Consider the following 18,910-nt stretch of genomic DNA (forward strand, 5'->3'; position numbering starts at 1 on the left):
ACCGACAGAGATACGAAGCAGTTTTAATACACCCGCCACACTTCGAATTTTGCTTTGCGGATGTAGACCAGTTTTTACCAGCCTTGTCTCGGCAAAAAAAGGCTCTGTCGAGATCAACTTATTTTGTTCGATAAAACAAAGTCCATGGCAGTCAACTATGAAGAAATTAAAAACCTAAAATTCAAAAGAACACAACAGCCTTTCAACCATCACGATGCAACCTTGAGCGAAGGGGCAACCCTGATCTCTTCAATGAAGAACCTGAGTCCAGACCCAGATTCTTCACTTATTCAAGTGGGTATCAACCCTGTTAGTACCCAGTCCTTAACGGACGAGCCGAAGCAGTCCTCTTCTGTCAGCACTCCTGATCCCGGGCTCCAATCGGCACCACCTACTGAGGATAATGTCTTACCTACGGCTAAGCATCTGTCTTCAGTGAACAAACAGCCTCCGGGCAAACGGCCATCGGGCAAAGCAATGCCTCCGGGCAAACCGCCTCTAGAGAAATCGCTTTCGGCCAAACTACTTCCGGGCAAATTGCAAAAGGATGGTCTGGAACATCTGCGCTTAAGGGCAAACCAAAGCGGCAGCGGCGTTCTGGCGATTCCAACTCTTCGGCTCAAATGGTTACAAATAAGGTTTGGCTAGCATTGGCCAAGTGTTCATTTGCAGCCAAGGCGTAATGGTGCTGGAGTCCCCAACTTGGAGTCCAGAATAATCTCAACACCTCCACCTGAATGCGATTAGGCAGCAAAGCAGTAGGAAGAGCCGACAGGTCGGGAATTTTCCTCACTATCGACGTTCCTGAACCGGATATTAGGAAGGTTCGGGAGCAAACGGGGTAACAGGTGCACTACGGGCTTGGGACAGTCACATTACAAGTGTTGGCTCCTAAAATCATCGAAAGGGGCGTATAGATGAAGTGTCACATCTCTCAGATAAATTTGCAGCATTGTAAAGCGACGACTGCGCTTACCAGTCATCGGATCAATAGCTGCAAGACATGTATATAGCTCATAAAGGAACCATGGGTTGTTGGTGGGGAAATTGTATGCTAGTGGAAATGATAGACCCATTGATTTTGTAATGGGCATGGATCCACCCACTTAATTTTTGAACGTAAGATTGGGCGACATACAAAACAGAATTGAGCGTCCGGGTTACGATCCCTGGGAGATGCATCAAATGCATTGCTGGAATTGAGAAAGCAACCCGAATGATCACAACTTACATAAGAGAAGCTTTCGAAGACAGCTGTCCACTCATGATGCAAAATAAGTGTAAAACACCATGGTGGAACTCGGATTTGGCGAAACAGAGGAGAACGACAAGGGTGCTCCTCAACCGAACTCTAAAGTCTGACTCACCGGCTTGCTGAATTCGGTACAAAACGGCTCGAAGAGCTCTAAAGAAGAGCATAAGGTCGGCCAGATGATCATCACGGAGGTGCTTTTGTGAGACCAACTCTCTTGAGGTAACCTCAAAGCTAAAGCGGGTCCGTCTGAAAGAACGTAGCCAACAATTGGTTATCTACGTTCACAACTCCATTGCAAAACACACAATCCGGAGAACACGCCTTTCCAATCTTGCCCAGGTAAGACTGAAAACCTCCATGCCCACTTAAAAATTGGGTAAGGAAATAGTCAGTCTCACCATGCTTCCGATTCAGCCACGCACCTAAGTTGCCGATGAGCGACGCAGTCCAACTGCCTCTAGTTTCATTTTGCCAAGAAGACTGCCACTCGTGTAGAGTGTGTTGCCGTTCTTCGCGAGCAACCACCTCCCTTGGCTCATCTCTCTTGCGCTTGTATATGGCCTGACGCTCCCTAGCAAGAAGGGCAACGGGGATAACTCCCGCGATCACTATCACGGCCGGTTCAGAGACAGTGCGGTACGCAGACGCCACCCGTAAAGCTCCCCGTCTCTGTACTTGCGCGAGGCGTTTACGATATACCTCCTTTTTAAGAACGCCAGCCCATACCTCTGCGCCGTAGAGCAGGACAGACTGCGTTGAGCTCATCAGGAGACGTGGCCTACTAGACGTAGAACCCCCAATGTTTGCCATTATCCTACTTAACGCCGAAACTCCAGCCGCAGTCTTGTTCGCTGCTGCTTGGATTTGCTCAGAAAAGCTCATCTTTGAGTCAAGAGTCAACCCGAGGTACTTTACCGCTGATTTTGACTCGATTATCGACTCGCCGAACGATATGGGACGCAGGGTCTGAATTCTCTTTTTAGTCAGGATGACTACTGCGGTTTTTTCCAGTGCAAGGTTGAAACCATGAGTAGTCATCCATCCGCTTACCCGTCGCATCAATATGCCGAGTCTGCTTTGCGCCTGTTCGACAGTGCGTCCAGCAACAAGCGCTGCGACATCATCTGCGTAACAGACCAGGCGCGACTCTTCTGGCATGTCGAGTTTAAACAGACTGTCATAGGTAGCGTTCCAGAGGTCCGGCCCTAGGATGGATCCCTGTGCTACCTCCGACGTGAAATCCATCCACCTTTGACCCTCTAGTGTTTCATAGAGTAGGGAGCGGTTCCTCAGATAATCTCTCAAAATCCGTTAGAGATAGTTCGGCACGTATTGTGAAGGTATTGTCTAGTGTGCCTAAAATGTCTTTCCATCTTACGGAATTGAAGGCGTTTCTGACGTCAAGCGTTACGAGGAGCAACACCTGTCGAGTTCGGCGGCTATGTGCCTCTGCTCGTCGAACGGCGTCCACGACCTGCATGACAGCATCAATTGTCGATCTTCCTGCCCTAAAACCAAACTGCCGAGGAGATAAATCTCCGGCAGCGCGTATCGCTTCAGCGAGTCTATTTCTGATGAGCTTTTCGAGCACTTTCCCAGCAGTGTCAAGCATACATAGTGGGCGGTATGAAGACGGCAGTTCGGGATCGCCTTTCACTTTAGGGATCAGCTTCCAACGAGCAGGGAAAATGCCCTCTTTCAGGCAAGCGTTGAATGCGTCGAGCAGTAGGTCTGCCCGGTGTTGGAATACCAGTTTGTATACCTCTGCTGGAATACCATCGGGTCCTAGCGCCTTCTTGTTTTTCATAGAGAGGACTGCCTGTTCCAACTCTTTTATAGAGAAAAGTGGACAGTCCTCTGCGCTCTCCGCGCCGACGTCACCATCCCATACGGGGTGTGCAGGGAAGAGTGCCCTTACATTGCGGTCCACCTGCTCGGCCTTAACAGGGTTTCTGCAGAGCCCCGATTTTTCGGGTTACTAATTTTTAACCGATTTCCCACGGATCCCCATTCACCTCGTCGACCAGATCTTGCCAGCAGCGAGCTTTGCTTTTGTTTATTGCACTGCGGAGTCTCCTTTTGGCTGATTTGTACTCCATCATTATGGGACATGACCCCCCCCCGTTCGCCTAGACGTTGTGTTAAGCGGCGGAGCCTGTGACACTCCTTCCGGAGCTCTGCGATTTCCACTGTCCACCAACACATGAAAGGTTTGCCGCGCCTCGATGCCTTCCTGGGCATGGAGGCTCCGCAGACCGTCGTTATCAAGTCCATAACTGAATTTACGACAGTGTCAGTTGCGGCGCCACCGCTCCAGGAGTACCCTTCAGCGTGGCCCCACCTGTTCTCAGAGTTTCGACAAACTTCCCGGTGTTCACTTTCACGACGTTCCATGTACATGTAGATCGCTGGGGTGGCGCACACCGAGAGTTTGTGTCCACCACTTCGAAAGCAATGTATTGGTGGTCACTTGCGGAGAAGTCTTCCAGAACTCGCCACCCGTCCACCAGCGACATCAGTGATTCCGACGCGAAGGTTACGTCTGGAATGCTTCCTTCGCAGCCCGGGCGCCGGAACGTTGGGGTAGATCCGGTGTTTAGAACTACCAGTCCTGTTCTCGCCGCCATTTCCAGAATTCGTTTCCCTCTGGAATCTGTGTGAGGCATGCCCCATTCAAGAGCCCTGGCATTAAAATCACCGCCAACCAGGATTCGTCCCTCCGTGCTCGAAACGGCGTCCTCCAGAGCATCAAGCCGGCGCTGAAAGTCCGAAATCGACTCATTCGGCTTCAGGAAAACGCTAAAAAACGTTATCCCTAAACACCGGATCCAGACAAATCCGTCCCCCCGGCCTTCGGCAAGAACACGAAGTCGAACGTCGTCCCGAACCCACATGGCAGCGGTGCCCGATAAGTCGAGATACCATGAGGACGGGTCCTTGTTTCGGTATTGCTCGCTAATCAGCACTAGATCAGCATTTACTTCCGCAGCGAACTCTGCTAGCAACTGGTGAGCGGTTGCACTCTGATGCATGTTAATTTGCAAAATGCGGATCATGGCGTTCGCACCCTAGCCCTCTCCAATTCCGCCCTGAAGATCCGACACCATCCCGAGCCCGCAGTGTGTGCGACGCTTTCGCCAGACGCGCCACGATCCCTGCAGAGAACACAACTCTCGCTTTCCTTCCAAGTCTTCGCTTGATGACCCGCTTGGCCGCATCTCCGGCATGCTGTCCTCCTGTCCGGACCCTTGCAAGCTGCTGACGTGTGTCCATAGTCCAGACACCTGTAGCACTTGGTGGGGACTATCCGCATTCGTACCCTGCATACTACCCATCCGATTTTGATTCTCCCGCTGTTAAGGACTTTCCTCGCATATTGCTCGGGGACTTCCACCACGGCGAGCTTTTGGCCTCGAGCATTTACAGAGGTAATACCTACCCGGGCATTGGTCACCTCTGGACATTCACGCTTTAGCGTCTCCTCTACTTCGGCCTTTTCTGTGAGGCAGTGAAGATCCCGTATTTCTAGAGAGCACATGGGTTCTAGGCTGGAAACAAGAGCCTTCTCCCCCAATAGCCCCTTGACCGCTTCGCAGAACGTGCTCTTATTGGTCGTCTTTGGGCCCAGTTCGACGAGAACTCCACCACTTCTCGTTTTCCGTATCGAAGACACCTCTGCTCCGTTCTCCTCGGGTTTCATCCTGTAGCGGATTTCACTAAGGACTTCCGCAAATGTCTTGCCTTCCGTCGGCTTAATGAGCAGAGCTACTGGCTTTGGGTTGGCAGCCTCCTTGTTTTTGGACAGACGTGCCTCTGGTGATGGAGTCCGTTGTTTCTTTTTATCCTTTTTCGCCTTCTTTTTTTGGGCCTTGGAGACTACTTCGATAAAGTCTCCTTCAGGCACTTCGTCCTCTTTCCGCTTTTTTCCCAGTTCACTTTGCAGAGGGCTATCTGCGGACCGTTTGACGCAAGCAGCATTCTCAGCGGGGAGTGCGACTGTTTCTGCTCTACAATCGTCTTCCGCTGCTCTCCACGTTCGTCTATAAAAGGAAATGCGGTCCAGTAGTTCCTCCGGTTCCATCAGCCCGTTTTTGACGCCTTTGCTGACGTTCCTCTGAAGGAACGTTGCCGACCGCATACGTTTCACCTCTGCTGCGCACTTTCTGATGAGCCTTTCCTCTTCGGCTCTAGCGAGGACGGTCAATTGCACTTCCACTCGATTTGTGTCCAAATCCATCTGCTCAGGACTAGCGTTTCTCACTGAGCTTACTTCCAAAACAGAGGCACTGCAAGGTAATGGAATTGCCATCTCCGCACGGTCAGTCGCGCCACTTGATGAGGCTTCCTCTTTATTTGGGCGCCCCGGTGTCTCATCGGGTATGTCAGCCCTCGTTGCCTCTTTCATTGATCGCTGCGGTGAACGACACATTTTTGTGCTCCGCCCAAACGCACCCAGCTCTTCCTCCTTGTCTGTTGTTTCGTCGTTTTTTTTTTTTTATAATTTTCTGAATATTCTCCATGAAAAAGGTACTAGCGGATCGTGTGCAAGGGAGCGGGCCGCAATAGTCAAGAACGGGTATACCCTCAGGGACACAGCCCCTATCCCAGTTCCCTGAGGCCTGACCTACGCTTAGCTGATCCCGGAATTCACGGACGGATCAGCGCTCGCTCGGGGCAACGCGGTCTACTAACACCGGTTCAATGCACACTTCCCGACCAGGGTCCCGAAGGGGCTGGCTCCTGATACACGTCGCAACTACCACCTTGGCAGAGCTACGCTCACATCACCCCGTCGACGGCTCCAGAGACTCCCAGTGTGTCCCGACGTGTACCGGTCATTCACGGTTCGCTCTTCACCGAGAAGCTTTCTCGAGGCTACTACCTAGGACGCAGGTATGCTGCCAGCTAGGGGGCAGAACTAATTACTTGGGCACCTCGGGGACGTCACACCCCGTATCGTAAGCGACCCGTTTAAAAATCGCTAACGACCCCTGAGGGGTGGGCTTGGCTTCAATGATTATGTACTAATTTAAGTGACATCAATAATTACCATTCGCTACTAACATAGTGCTTACCTCAGTACTCAAAACTAATCCACATAAATTAAATAAATTTGAAAAGTAACTGTCAAAAACGTGCTAGCCGGCATTCATTGAACATAACCCCATTTAGTTGATCGAATGACATTTGACAGTGATCTGGTAACGCTGTTTGGTGGTGGAGTGTTTTGGATTAGACGTTCGTTCACTTCGCGAGTGGGTTCTTGAGGGTTGGAGTTGTTTTAAGCAATGCGTCGGGGGAGCTGTTATAGAAATAGCCTCACTACTTCCTGGAACTGCTGAAAACATGTCACTCCTGCGTGTTATGTACAAATCGCGGCATGTCAGCGCGGCCAGCAGTGCATTTTTCCATCGAAAACTTTGTGATAACTTGCCATGGACCCGGCATCAAATCAGAACATGTTCGCAACAGGCAGCCAATATCTCGCCAATTCAAAACATTCAAAAGCCTCGGGAGCTCGATATCACGGCATCATCGCAACTCAAGGGGAATATAGAGAAATCAACGGAGAGAAAAGGAATCATCCAGCGATCTCTCTTCAAAGCCAATGTCCTCATTGAGGAACTTTCACATATGGATGAGGTGCGGGAGGCACAGGACAGGGTCATCCAGTTAAAGGTATGGAAATATAAAGCAAACCTAGGGCTGCTACCCAACCGACAGTTTCAATTCTAGGATAAACTGATTGAGTCCGGGCAACAGAAGCGTGACATTCTCCACAAACTATCCGAGATCAGGCGGGAATTGAAGCAAATCCATGCAGACAGTATTGCGATCAGACGAGGCACTGATGGCTACCTGACCCTCGTTCACAATGAAATTAGATTGCTCAAGGACGAGGAGCGGCTGCAGTCCGAGTATGATGAAGCCGATGACGAGGAACGCAAGCTTTTCACTCATTTGACCGCCGCAATCAATGACTCATACGAGAAGGAGAAAGTGCATGCCAACACGCTTCGTCTTTGGGGCTTAATCGGAACCCTAATAACATCGGTATTCACCTTGGTATTGTCCACAATCGGTCATTACTATCACACAACGCAACTGGGCCTGGTGGGCAGTAAATTCAAAGATACCGAGAGCATACACCGAGAGATCCGTTCGCTGCGTGATATTTTGTTGGCTATGCAGGCACATAGCGAATCGGAGGTGAAGACTAAGCAGAAGGGACCAGTTGCAAACCCTCAGGCATCTGGAGAATCGTGGGGAGCGTACTTCTCACGGAAAATTAGCGGCATTTTTAGATATTTTTATCCAAAGAAGCCTTAGCGGGAGTGAAGTCGTACATTTCGTTTTTCATTCATTTTTTTTAATCCGAATTTTCTCGTTCGAGGTGGATACTGACTAAGAATAAATCTTTTTTTTACCGATAAGAATCCTATTATGTTCATGGATAGACGCTTATGTTGTTGGAGACAAAACTTATCCAAATAAAAAACAAAGTTTCCTAAGAAATAGTTTATAATTTGCGAGTTTCATTCAAACAACGGCAGACACACTGGAATTGAATCAGAAAAACATGACTCCGGCAGGGGCTAGTCTTCATCAAATCGGATATGATTGGGTATTTGTTGCTTGATCTTCTCACGACCACGTTTTGACGGGATTTTCACCCTTTTCTCCAGCTTATCCGCTCGATCCTGCATGATCTTCTTCCAATAAGCCTCCTCTCGGGCGCTCGACAGAATTTCGCATGTGTATTCGGCACAGGCAATCTGTTTCACAAGGTTCTGCGCCCCAACTGCACAGTCGCATCGTAGAAACGCGTCCACGGCTCCTTCCTTGACGTCAACATACTTAACTTGCTCGTATTGACGCATCTCCGCTTTGAATCCTTTAACATCCACGCATGGTTCCAGCAGACGAACGGCTATGATCAGTCCCGACTCGTAGTGCAGAGTAGTCTGTTCCTTGGCTTGTCTTCTAGTGGTGCTACTTTGAGCCCCGTTGGGAAGTGCTGACTCCTGTTTCTCTTCGTTCTTAGTTTGGTTGTGGGACGGATTCGGTTGATCCGCGTCCTTGTCACCTCCTTTATCGCGGTCTTGGTAGAAATTCATGTTGTGCGGACTCCGATGAACTGGTAACCGCGGCGGTGGCGCCGACCGGGGCACCTTTGGGCCTCGATTACTTGACATGTGACGCTTTAATTCTGCCATTTTCTCGCGTTGGAGATTCAAATACTTATTCCGCAATCGCTTCCATTCCTTTTTCGTGGTGATCCTCAGTTGCGTTATGTCTGGAACGTTATCGCGGTCTATGTCGACGAGTTTGGTTTTCTTTCGATGCTTCCGCGTTTTCTTGCTCGGTTTAACCTCTGATTCTAGCTCGGACGTTGGAGTCTCAGTGTCGGATAGTTTTATCCTTTTCGCAGGCGGCTGTAAGCTATCCGAGGACGCTGACGAGCAGCAGTCCGATTCCGCATCTTTGTCAGGTACCGTCTTGTTATCTTGTGAAGCAGCTTCGCTTGATTTGTCCAGTTCTTGCTGCTTGATGAACGACTGAACGCTCATCAGCTCCTCCGGTTTGGTGGTCTCGTAGCAAAGGACTCCGTTGAACGCTCGAAAGGCCTTCAGTGCCTTCTCAACCGAGCTAACGGCCTCGAACTCCACAAAGCCGAACTCCTTGAGTTTATTCGAGTTTTTATACTTGGGCAGAGAGACATACGCAACCGCACCGAACCGACTGAAGGCTTTAATGGCCCAGTCGTGATCCACGTCCTGCGGCAGCGACTCCACGTAGACCGTCTTATCATCGGCATCGTGAACTTCGGGGATTTCACTGCGGCGTCGTACCCCTGTCAGATTTCCATTGACTTCCAACAGCTCTGAATTCTTCAAGGCTTTCGTGATGTCCTCCACAGATTTTGCGAGTTTCTTGATTTTATTAAAGGTCATAAACGTACTGAGCGGGACATCTAAGGAGCAAAGAGAAACGAATGTTAGCCAACTATTTCCCTTAATCACCCCTGCAGTCCGGGAACGGATCAAGGCTTCTCGGAGCTATGCCACCAATAAGGCTACTTACAAGGATCCTCCTCGATCAGTTTCCTCAGAAAACGATCTTTGGATAAATTCGCGTCGCCAAAATAGAACTCCATTTGTTTACGAATTGCATTGAAGTAGCTTTTCTTCCGTTGTCGGGCCTTTTTCGACTGTTTGGGCTTATTTGGCGTCGTGTTTTCTTCGTCAGCCACTTCACCCATTTTCCTGTGATTTTAATTTACAAATTCCAGCGCGTTCCAAGTCAGAAAACTCACGAAATTCAAACAAAACTGCGAGAATGACGTCCGCCGGCCGCCTGACAGAAGGGAAACAGCTGTCTATGTTGTGGAACGCAGAAATTTCAAGTTGACGTCTGGTTTGCGCTACGGATGAACTTTGTTCCACATTCATGAGGTTAGGGGAATGTAGTGCGTGTCTACGGATGAGATGATTAGTCGGAAATCCAAGATGTCATCCGGAAGTTACTTTCGGATTGCACGCGACAGTTTTTTTCATATTTTTATGTTACAGGTATACCTCGACTTATCAAACTTCGACTTATATCATTTTTGACTTATAACACTCGAAAAATGAAGGAGCATTCATCGAATTAACACGTTTTTGCTTCGACTTATCACACAATTTTCAGCACTATGTGCCTGCATATTTTTAATTCTACACACTTTCATTGTCGGAATTCGTCCGCTTAGATAAAAGTGAATTGAAGACAACGAGCATAATATAATAATAATAATAATCGTTGGCACAACAATCCAGATTGGATCAGGGCCTTGAAGCGTGTTAGAGCACTTCATTCAAGAAGTTGAACAAATTATTTTGGTTTATTATGGTTGGTTTGCTAGTTTACATGAAAACGGAAGGACATTAGAATTAGATAAACATTGAGAGCGAGTTAGGTAATTACACGCTGGATGCATGTAAGCAATCTGTTCAAATAAAGCCTGAAAGGATCAGACGTTGCAAATATTGAAATCCATTCAGCTATGTACATAATTACCTGACACCAATGCAATATCCCTAAAAGCTGTCTGGCATCCTGACCTACGCCATCGCTGCATCTCGGGCAGGGTCTGCCTCGTCTTCTTTTTCCACCATAGATATTGCCCTTATAGACTTTCCGGGCTGGATCATCATCACCCATGCGGATTAAGTGATCGGCCCACGGTAACCTATTGAGCCAGATTTTATCGACAACCTGACGGTCATGGTATCGCGGATTCTTCTCTCGAATGCGGCCAAGAGTTTGCAAGCCGAACTGCCGTGGGGATAAGTTTACTTCTGTTGATCTTTTCAAGCACTTTCCCGTCAGCATACAAATTGGGCGGTATGAAGACGGTAACTCAGGGTCGCTTTTCCCTTTGCTGATTAGCGCCAGCCTCGCCACTTTCCAATGAAAAGGGAAAATCCTTTCTTTCAGGCAAGCGTTGAATGCGCCGAGCAGTAGGTCTGGCCGATGTTGCAGCATCAGTTTGTATACCACACACGGGTCCTGCTGCTTGTTTTTTTTTCAATAGAGAGGTCTACCTCTTTCAACTTTTTTATGGACAAAAGGGGGCAGTCGTCACCGCTCTCCACACTGTTGCCATCATTCCGTACGGGGTGCGCAGGGAATAGTGCCCGTAAAATGCGGTGCAAAACCGTCCCCTTTGCCCTGGACAGGAATTCTAAGCACCGAACACAGATCGCAGCGGTGCTGGATATGTCGAAGTGCCGTGAAGCTGGGTCCCTTTTCTGGTACTGCTCACTGATGAGCGCTAAATCAACGAATTGTGCCGGAAACTCGTCAGCGTCAGGATTCCAAACTTGTTGATCGCGTTTTAGCTCTTTCCAGAAGTGCATACAGTTTGCTCTGAGTTCTCGAAGTGAAGCGACCCGCGATCACTGGGTACATAATTTATTTACAGAAAGAAAAATCGTTGAAAGCAATCCTAAAGAACACGAGAACCGACAGAACCCTCATATTTGCTCAGAGTATCGAAGATTACCCGGCGATCTTTGCTTTCATAAAAGAGGATTCAGTCCTTGGTAATCCGCGGTCTCCATAGACAGACAGACCCGGCTGACATAATGTGAGAGCTCAACGAAGAGCGTCCAGACTTCATGGTCAAAAGCATGTTGAACCTAGTCACGCGAGCAGATAAGCTTCTCCATAGCCAGAACCAATAACTCCCTATCCATATACGGAGAGGCATCTTCTAGGGGGATTCGCTGAGTCCCCTTTAGTTTTTTGCCGTTAGAGGGCATGGTTTCGCAATCAAATATGAGCTACGTGCTAAGTGCGAACTGACACACTTGATGTACTTAGGTGACATCAAGTTGTATTCTGGCACTGATGACCATCTTAGAAGTCTGTTGAGAATGACATATTCAGCGGTGATGTTCGGATGGAATTTGGATTAGACGAGGGTCGAATACAAGCCATCCGCGGGTTATCACGAGCTGCACGCCAGACATAGCATTGGTGACCTCCACATCCAAGATATGGCAGAACCATTGCGTAAATGCAGCTCCGACGAACCCACAGTGGGAGCGGAAATCAGCTTTTTCTCTGTCCATCAAGCCTTCGAGATGTTTATGTGATTATCTTTACGCGGCAGAGAGCACGCAGATACCCCTGTAATTGTCACACTCAAAACGAGTGCTTTTCCTTGTAATCTTAACGATCATCCCCTTCTTCCATTCTCTGGAAAAGGTATCCGATTCCAAAGATTTCTGTACGAGTAGAAGCAACGGATCTACAGTAACTTCAGGTGCAGCGATAAATAACTCTCCTGGGTGACCGTTAAGCTCGGGTTCCTCAGTATATTTGTCGTCAAATCAGCGAGATAGCTCTCCCACCATCAAGCCAAAGTTGGATCATACAAGCGGCCGATCTTGAACCTAGGGGGTCGCAGCTCAACCGCAGGTCAACCCTGCGAGAAGTGGTGGACGCAACACGCAAGCGACCGTAAGCAGCCAACAGATGGTGATCCCTTTCGAGGTCGATGTCAGCGCCTTTCTTGTTAGACTCATCTAGGAGGCACTGCCTAAATTTCAGTTGAAATCCAACTGACCTTATGGCAGTCTCTGTCCTCGAACAGTGTGCCTCCGATGATGAGGTGGTGAAAGTTGCAGAAATTCACGAACCTCCACGATAACCGCGATCGCTAAGACCGTGTCTCCCCATCACGTGTCCGAGCAAGGCATTCAGATTATCCATTACGATTACAATGTCACCTTTAGGAAGCCTCCCCTAAACTGCGTGAAATTGCTCGTAGAAAGCATCCTCCACTAGTGGTCAGAGGTGGCGGCGAGGAAGATGGGGCGGCAGCCCTATCGGCCAAACCAAAACCAAGTGGCCGAGGAGAAACTCCATAGTGGTGGCACCGGGAGACGCTGTAATCACTTTGGTTTGCCGGCCGTGATTCAGTAGGCCTAATCAGGGCGATCAGACCCGAGTTTGCACGGGGACTCATCTGAAGTGGCTTCGGTCACGAAACCTTACCAGGGGTATACTGGCACCATGGGAACCGAGGTAGCCCCTAGACTCTTATACTCCAGGAGAATTCCTGTCGTATCTGAGTACAGCTCGGTTGGTTGCGGTTGGCCCCCTAGTGGGAGTTTTATGGTGGTTGTGGTTATGCTCAAGCGAGAAGAGACCTTCGGGCCTCGACGTGGTGTTGCGTTTCAGCACGGGTGCCATACTCCTTAGCTCAGTAGAGAGTTAGGTAGGTCTTGCATCCACCAGCATGAATACTAAGCCATGCATTTGGTATAGACTGGTACCGTTGTTGCTCTGGGCTCTGATTGTGGTCACAAAATCAATCCGTGTCTTAAGAGGACCGTAGGGTTAAGTCTCACGACAGGCGCCTACGTAAAACACCATGGGCTTCACTATATCGGAAGTCTTCGTTGGTGCGTGAGGCTGTACAACTGTGATGCTGCTTAACGTGCAGTAAGAGGTGTGTTAGAAACCCGCTCCTAGACCAAAAGAGTGCATCTTGCGGTAGTCATCAGAAACAACCCGACACCGGATCCGTATCTGCTACCACTTGGCTTTCCAGAGTACAAAAGCATATTTCTACAAGAGGGCAAGAAGTACTCTCCAGAGTCTTATCGTCTTACTTCGCTTTGGCCATGTCCAGCTTATATCGTTGGAATTCCTGCTCAGAAAGAAGGAAGCGAGTATTCTGGGGACGCTCGCTATCATGGTTGAAGTGCGTGCGCACATTCTAGAAATCAATCGTAGTCCGTTTTTGATAGTCAAAGGTCTTCGACGGGAGGATCAGTCCCTATCCGATGCGTTGTTGACGTTTCGGTATCAATGAAGTTTCAAAATTTGCAAGTTCCTAGCTCACAAATTTCTACTCCTTTTAGTCACCTCTTACGGCAAGCAGGGAACACTTTGAGAGCATTCCCTAGCCCACACTCACAGGGCATTCTGACTGGCCATTATTCAAGATTATACGCTTCCATTTTGGAAAGGGTTTGTTGTATGACCAGCCCCGCCTTTGATGGGAGTCACCCGGAACTGACTAGCTTCAGTTTTTTAGAATAGATGAAGCGTTACGTTCAGGTACTGCAACACCAGCAATTCTTTAGGGGTTCCAGGCCACTAAAGGCCTGTGGTGGAAGAGATTTCATCCAATCTTCAAAGCCCACAGGCTGAAGTTGTTTCAATTAAATTCCTCATCTTCTTTGGCCTTTATTTTATATTTTCACCTGGTAGCGGGGTCGACTCATCTAGCAGCGAAAATATCAACCTTTAATTACGAACAATGTCCTCCTAATGAAGTTTACTTATATCTCTGCTCCGTCCATTTGGGTGCTACATGACTCGTTTCAGTATAATTTTAGAGATCTACGTCCCAACACGTCTTCAAAATTCAACCTTCATCCCTCGGTGAATCAAATTGAGTTTCCGCAGGACATTATGGACTGGATTTCACCTTCTAGAGAGATAGCTCATTTATTGATGGATGATAATAGTATGACGCTGAACAAAGGTCTGGAACGGTCATTATTATTCTGTTAAGGGAAAGTCGCACCGCATCCTTGAAGAACTATTGTGCCCCTTTTACTGGTTATTTATTGATCATAGCCTCTCAAGCAGGCCTATAACCGTTAGGAACTTTAGTATGTTCCCTACTTCCAGATCTTTCAGCTCTGCATCTGGTATTAAGTGTTCTCCCAGATGTCTCGACCTACTTTCCACAAGTGCCGGACACTGTCCCAGAACGTGTATAGCGGTTTCGTCATCCTCCTCACAAAACCTGCAGGCAGTGTCCGTAGATATCCCTAGCTTCCCTAGGTGATAGTTCAGCCGACAATGACCAGTGAGAATTCCCAATATGATTCGGAGGTTCTTTTTGGTGAGGTTTAAGCAATCCTTTGTGCGTATGGGTTCGTATCCCCCAATAAACACCCTGGACTGCTCCATCCCTGGTAGGCCCGCCCAGTATAGTTCCCTCAACCGTTTCTCTTCTTTTCTTAGATTCATAGCCATGAAACCGTTTCCGATTCCACAGAAGGGTTCTGGCCCGTGTAAAGGCATCCCTGCTCCATTCTTGGCTAGTTCGTCCGCTGCCTCATTGCCTTCCAACCCAGTATGGCCTGGAACCCAAAGTATCCAGACCTTTTTGGATGAGCCGAGTGTATTCAGTCTCTCAAGGCATTCCCATACCAGTTTAGAGTTCACCTGATTGGACCTTCCAGACCGCGAATCTGCCCCCGGTACACCCAGGGCTCCAGATCCAGCACTATTCCAATGTTCTCCATGGAACTTGCCCTTTTTTTTTTGGGAGTAGGGTAGGTGAATGCGTTTACGCACAGAGTGTTGGACTCCCGCAACAGCACGCTGGCGGACTACCAACTAAACACCTCCCTGTCATCAGAGAACCAGCCTGGAACCGTTTGACACATTACTTCGGGCTAGCCCTCCCGCTCTCCCGGCTTTGGGAGCCTTCAAGTCAGGGAATTCCTTTCACCAACGGGAGGGGAGGGGAGGAAGGGAGTTGTTAGTTCAGGGAACCCCTTACCGTCCGATCCCTTTGCCGGTCGAGTTCAATCTTCTTCGTAGTAAGAAGAGCCCGAACATAATGCGCAATACGATTCCAGCTGCCAGCGCTCTTCAGCATCTTTCTGACAATGTTGTCTGGAGAGAGCTCCCCTGTGTCTGCATAAAGCTCCTGGCGGAGGCCGTGCCACCTCTCGCAAGAGTAAAAGGTGTGTTCAGCGTCATCCGCCACTCTATTGCAGAACACACAATCAGGAGATCGCGCCTTCCCAACCCTGTGCAGGTAAAACTGAAAACCTCCATGCCCACTTAGAAGTTGGGTAAGGAAGTAATCAATCTCACCGTGCTTTCTGTTCAACCATGGGTCTAATTTGTCGATGAGCCGCGCAGTCCACTTGCCCCTTCGCTCATTTTGCCAAGAAAGTAGCCACTCGTTAAGGGTGCGTTGACGTTCTTCACGGGCAACCACTTCTGTTAAGTTTTCGCTCTTACGGCGATAGATAGCTTTGCGCTCCTTGGCAAGGAGGGCAACGGGGATCACTCCCGCAATCACCATCACAGCCGGTTTGGAGACGGTGCGATAAGCAGACGCCACTCGCAAAGCTCCCCGCCTCTGCACTTGAGCGAGGCGTTTACGATGCACCTCCTTGTCAAGGGCATCAGCCCATACCTCCGCACCATAGAGAAGGACGGACTGCGTTGCTCCCATGAGGAGACGTCTCCTAGTTGATATAGGGCCGCCGACATTCGCCATTAGCCGACTCAAGGCCGCGACTCCTGCTGCAGCCCCCTTCGAGTCGAGCATTAAACCAAGGTATTTAATCGCTGGTTTTGACTCTATAGTCAACTCGTCGATCGATATGGGACGCAAGGTCGGGATTCTCATTTTGGTCAGGATGACTACTTCGGTTTTTTCCAGCGCAAGGTTGAAACCGTGAGCAGTCATCTAACCGTTTACCCTTCGCATCAATATGCCAAGTCTGCTTTGCGCCTGTTCAACAGTGCGTCCGGCAACAAGTGCCGCAACGTCGTCTGCATAACAGACCAGGCGCGACTCTTCAGGCTTATCGAGTCTTAGCAGACTATCGTAGGAAGCGTTCCAGAGGTCCGGCCCTAGGATGGATTCCTGCGCTACTCCCGACGTGATTTCCATCCTCCTCTGGCCCTCTAGCGTCTCATAGAACAGGGAGCGATCTTTCAGATAGTCCCTCAATATCCGCAACAGATAGCTTGGCACGTGAAAGGAGTTCTCTAGTGTGCCTAGCATATCTGTCCATCTTACGGAATTGAAGGCATTTCTGACATCAAGCGTTATGAGGAGCACTATCCGTCGAGATCGGCAGCTGTGTGCCCCGGCTCGATTAAACGCATCTACGACCTCCATAACAGCATCCACTGTAGATTTCCCTGTTCTAAACCCGAACTGCCTTGCGGATAAGTCCCTGGCAGCACGGATCGCTTCAGCGAGTCTACCCCTGATGAGCTTCTCGAGCACTTTTCCAGCCGTGTCAAGCATACACAGCGGTCGGTATGCAGACGGGAGCTCCGGGTCTCCTTTACCCTTACTGATCAACGCGAGTATGGCCACTTTCCAGCGACAAGGAAAAATGCCCTCCTTCAAGCACGCGTTGAACGCTTCGAGTAGCAATTCTGGCCGTTGGCGGAACACCAGTTTGTAAACTTCCGCCGGGATGCCATCAGGAGCTGGCGCCTTCCTGTTTTTCATAGTGAGAACCGCTTCTTCGAGTTCTCCCATTGTGAAAAGGGGGCAATCCACGACGCTTTCCGCGCTATTTACATCAACCCGTACAGGGTGTCTGGGGAACAATGCCCGCACAATGCGGTCCATCTGGTCGGTGCTCAATATGCAAGGCTTCCGCAGAGCCCCGATTTTCCGAGTGACAAGCTTATAGCTAGGTCCCCACGGGTTATCATTCACCTCATTAACAAGATTTTGCCAGCCGCGAGCTTTGCGCTGCGGAGTCTCCTTTTTGCTGATCTATATTGTGCCTTTATGGCACATGCCTCCTCGTTGGCGTACAAACGTTGTGCCAAACGGCGGAGTTTATGACACTCCTTCCGTAGGTCGGCAATTTCCGGCGTCCACCAGTACATAGAAGGCTTGTCGCGCCTGGGGCCTCTCCGGGGCATGGAAGCCTCACACGCCGTCGTTATCAGATTCATCACTGAATTTACGACGGTGTCAGCTGCGACACCACCACCCCCCGGAGTGCCCCCCAGCGCGGCCCTACCTGCCCCAAGAGCTTAGACGAACCTTCCGATGTTCACCTTCGCGACATTTCACACGCAAGGGGAACGTCGTGTTGGTGCTCGCCGGCAAGTAGCGTCAAACACTTCGAACGCAATGTACTGATGATCACTTGCCGAGAAGTCTTCTAGGACTCGCCACCCGTCCACCGATGATGCCAGAGATTCCGACGCAAAAGTAATGTCAGGAATGCTTCCTTCACAACCTGGGCGCCGAAACGTTGGCGTGGATCCGGTGTTTAAAATTACGAGCCCGGTTCTCGCCGCCATTTCCAGAATCCGTTTCCCTCTGGAGTCTGATTGAGGCATGCCCCATTCAAGAGCCCTGGTATTAAAATCACCGCCAACCAGGATTCGTCCCTCCGTGCTCGAAACGGCGTCCTCCAGAGCATCAAGCCCGCGCCGAAAGTCCGGAATCGACTCATTCGGCGTCAGGTAAACGCTAAAAAACGTTATCCCTGAACACCGGATCCAGACAAATCCGTTCCCCCGGCCTTCGGCAAGAACACGAAGTCGAACGTCGTCCCGAACCCAGATGGCAGCGGTGCCCGATAAGTCGAGATACCATGAGGACGGGTCCTTGTTTCGGTATTGCTCGCTAATCAGCACTAGATCAGCATTTACTTCCGCAGCGAACTGTGCTAGCAACTGGTGAGCGGTTGCACACCGGTGCATGTTAATTTGCAAAATGCGGATCATGGCGTTCGCACCCTAGCCCTCTCCAATTCCGCCCTGAAGATCGGACACCGTCCCGAGCCCGCAGTGTGTGCGACGCTTTCACCAGACGCGCCACGATCCCTGCAGAGAACACAACTTTCGCTTTCCTTGCAAGTCTTCGCTTGATGACCCGCTTGGCCGCATCTCCGGCATGCTGGCCTCCTGTCCGGACCCTTGCAAGCTGCTGACGTGTGTCCATAGTCCAGACACCTGTAGCACTTGGTGGGGACTATCCGCATTCGTACCCTGCATACTACCCATCCGATTTTGATTCTCCCTCTGTTAAGGAGTTTCCTCGCATATTGCTCGGGGACATCCACCACGGCAAGTTTTTGGCCTCGAGCATTTACAGAGGTAATACCTACCCGGGCATTGGTTACCTCTGGACATTCACGCTTGCCCTTGCAATCACTGCAGATGCAACTCTCGCATGGTGGAGGTTTATCTGGGCTATTTCAGTGCTGGCCATTGGCTCCGTAATTGTTTGGAACTCTTCTCCACTGTCGAAGTGTCATCCTCCTCCTCCGACATGGCGCTTTCCTGCGCATCGCTGTCCAAACTGAGCCCTAGGAGTCCTAGGTCTAGGTCGTCCAGCTTCTGTTCTTCACTGGG

The 18,910-nt window shown here is 49.8% G+C and overlaps 2 protein-coding genes across 2 annotated transcripts; one reads left to right on the plus strand and one right to left on the minus strand.

Annotated features, from left to right (window-relative positions):
- Window positions 1–6,456: 6,456 nt before the first annotated feature.
- LOC119660871 lies at window positions 6,457–7,781 on the plus strand. Its single transcript, XM_038069782.1, has 2 exons — window positions 6,457–6,934; window positions 6,992–7,781. The coding sequence occupies exons 1-2, from the start codon at window positions 6,602–6,604 to the stop codon at window positions 7,583–7,585; spliced, it is 927 nt and encodes a 308-aa protein (XP_037925710.1). The 5' UTR covers window positions 6,457–6,601; the 3' UTR covers window positions 7,586–7,781.
- LOC119660869 (la-related protein 7) lies at window positions 7,760–9,623 on the minus strand. Its single transcript, XM_038069780.1, has 2 exons — window positions 9,341–9,623; window positions 7,760–9,230 (listed from the first exon to the last, which is right to left on the minus strand). The coding sequence occupies exons 1-2, from the start codon at window positions 9,516–9,518 to the stop codon at window positions 7,852–7,854; spliced, it is 1,557 nt and encodes a 518-aa protein (XP_037925708.1). The 5' UTR covers window positions 9,519–9,623; the 3' UTR covers window positions 7,760–7,851.
- Between the last annotated feature and the right edge of the window lie 9,287 nt (window positions 9,624–18,910).

Source organism: Hermetia illucens, chromosome 7, assembly GCF_905115235.1.
Source record: "Hermetia illucens chromosome 7, iHerIll2.2.curated.20191125, whole genome shotgun sequence".
NCBI classification, from domain to species: Eukaryota; Metazoa; Arthropoda; class Insecta; order Diptera; family Stratiomyidae; genus Hermetia; species Hermetia illucens.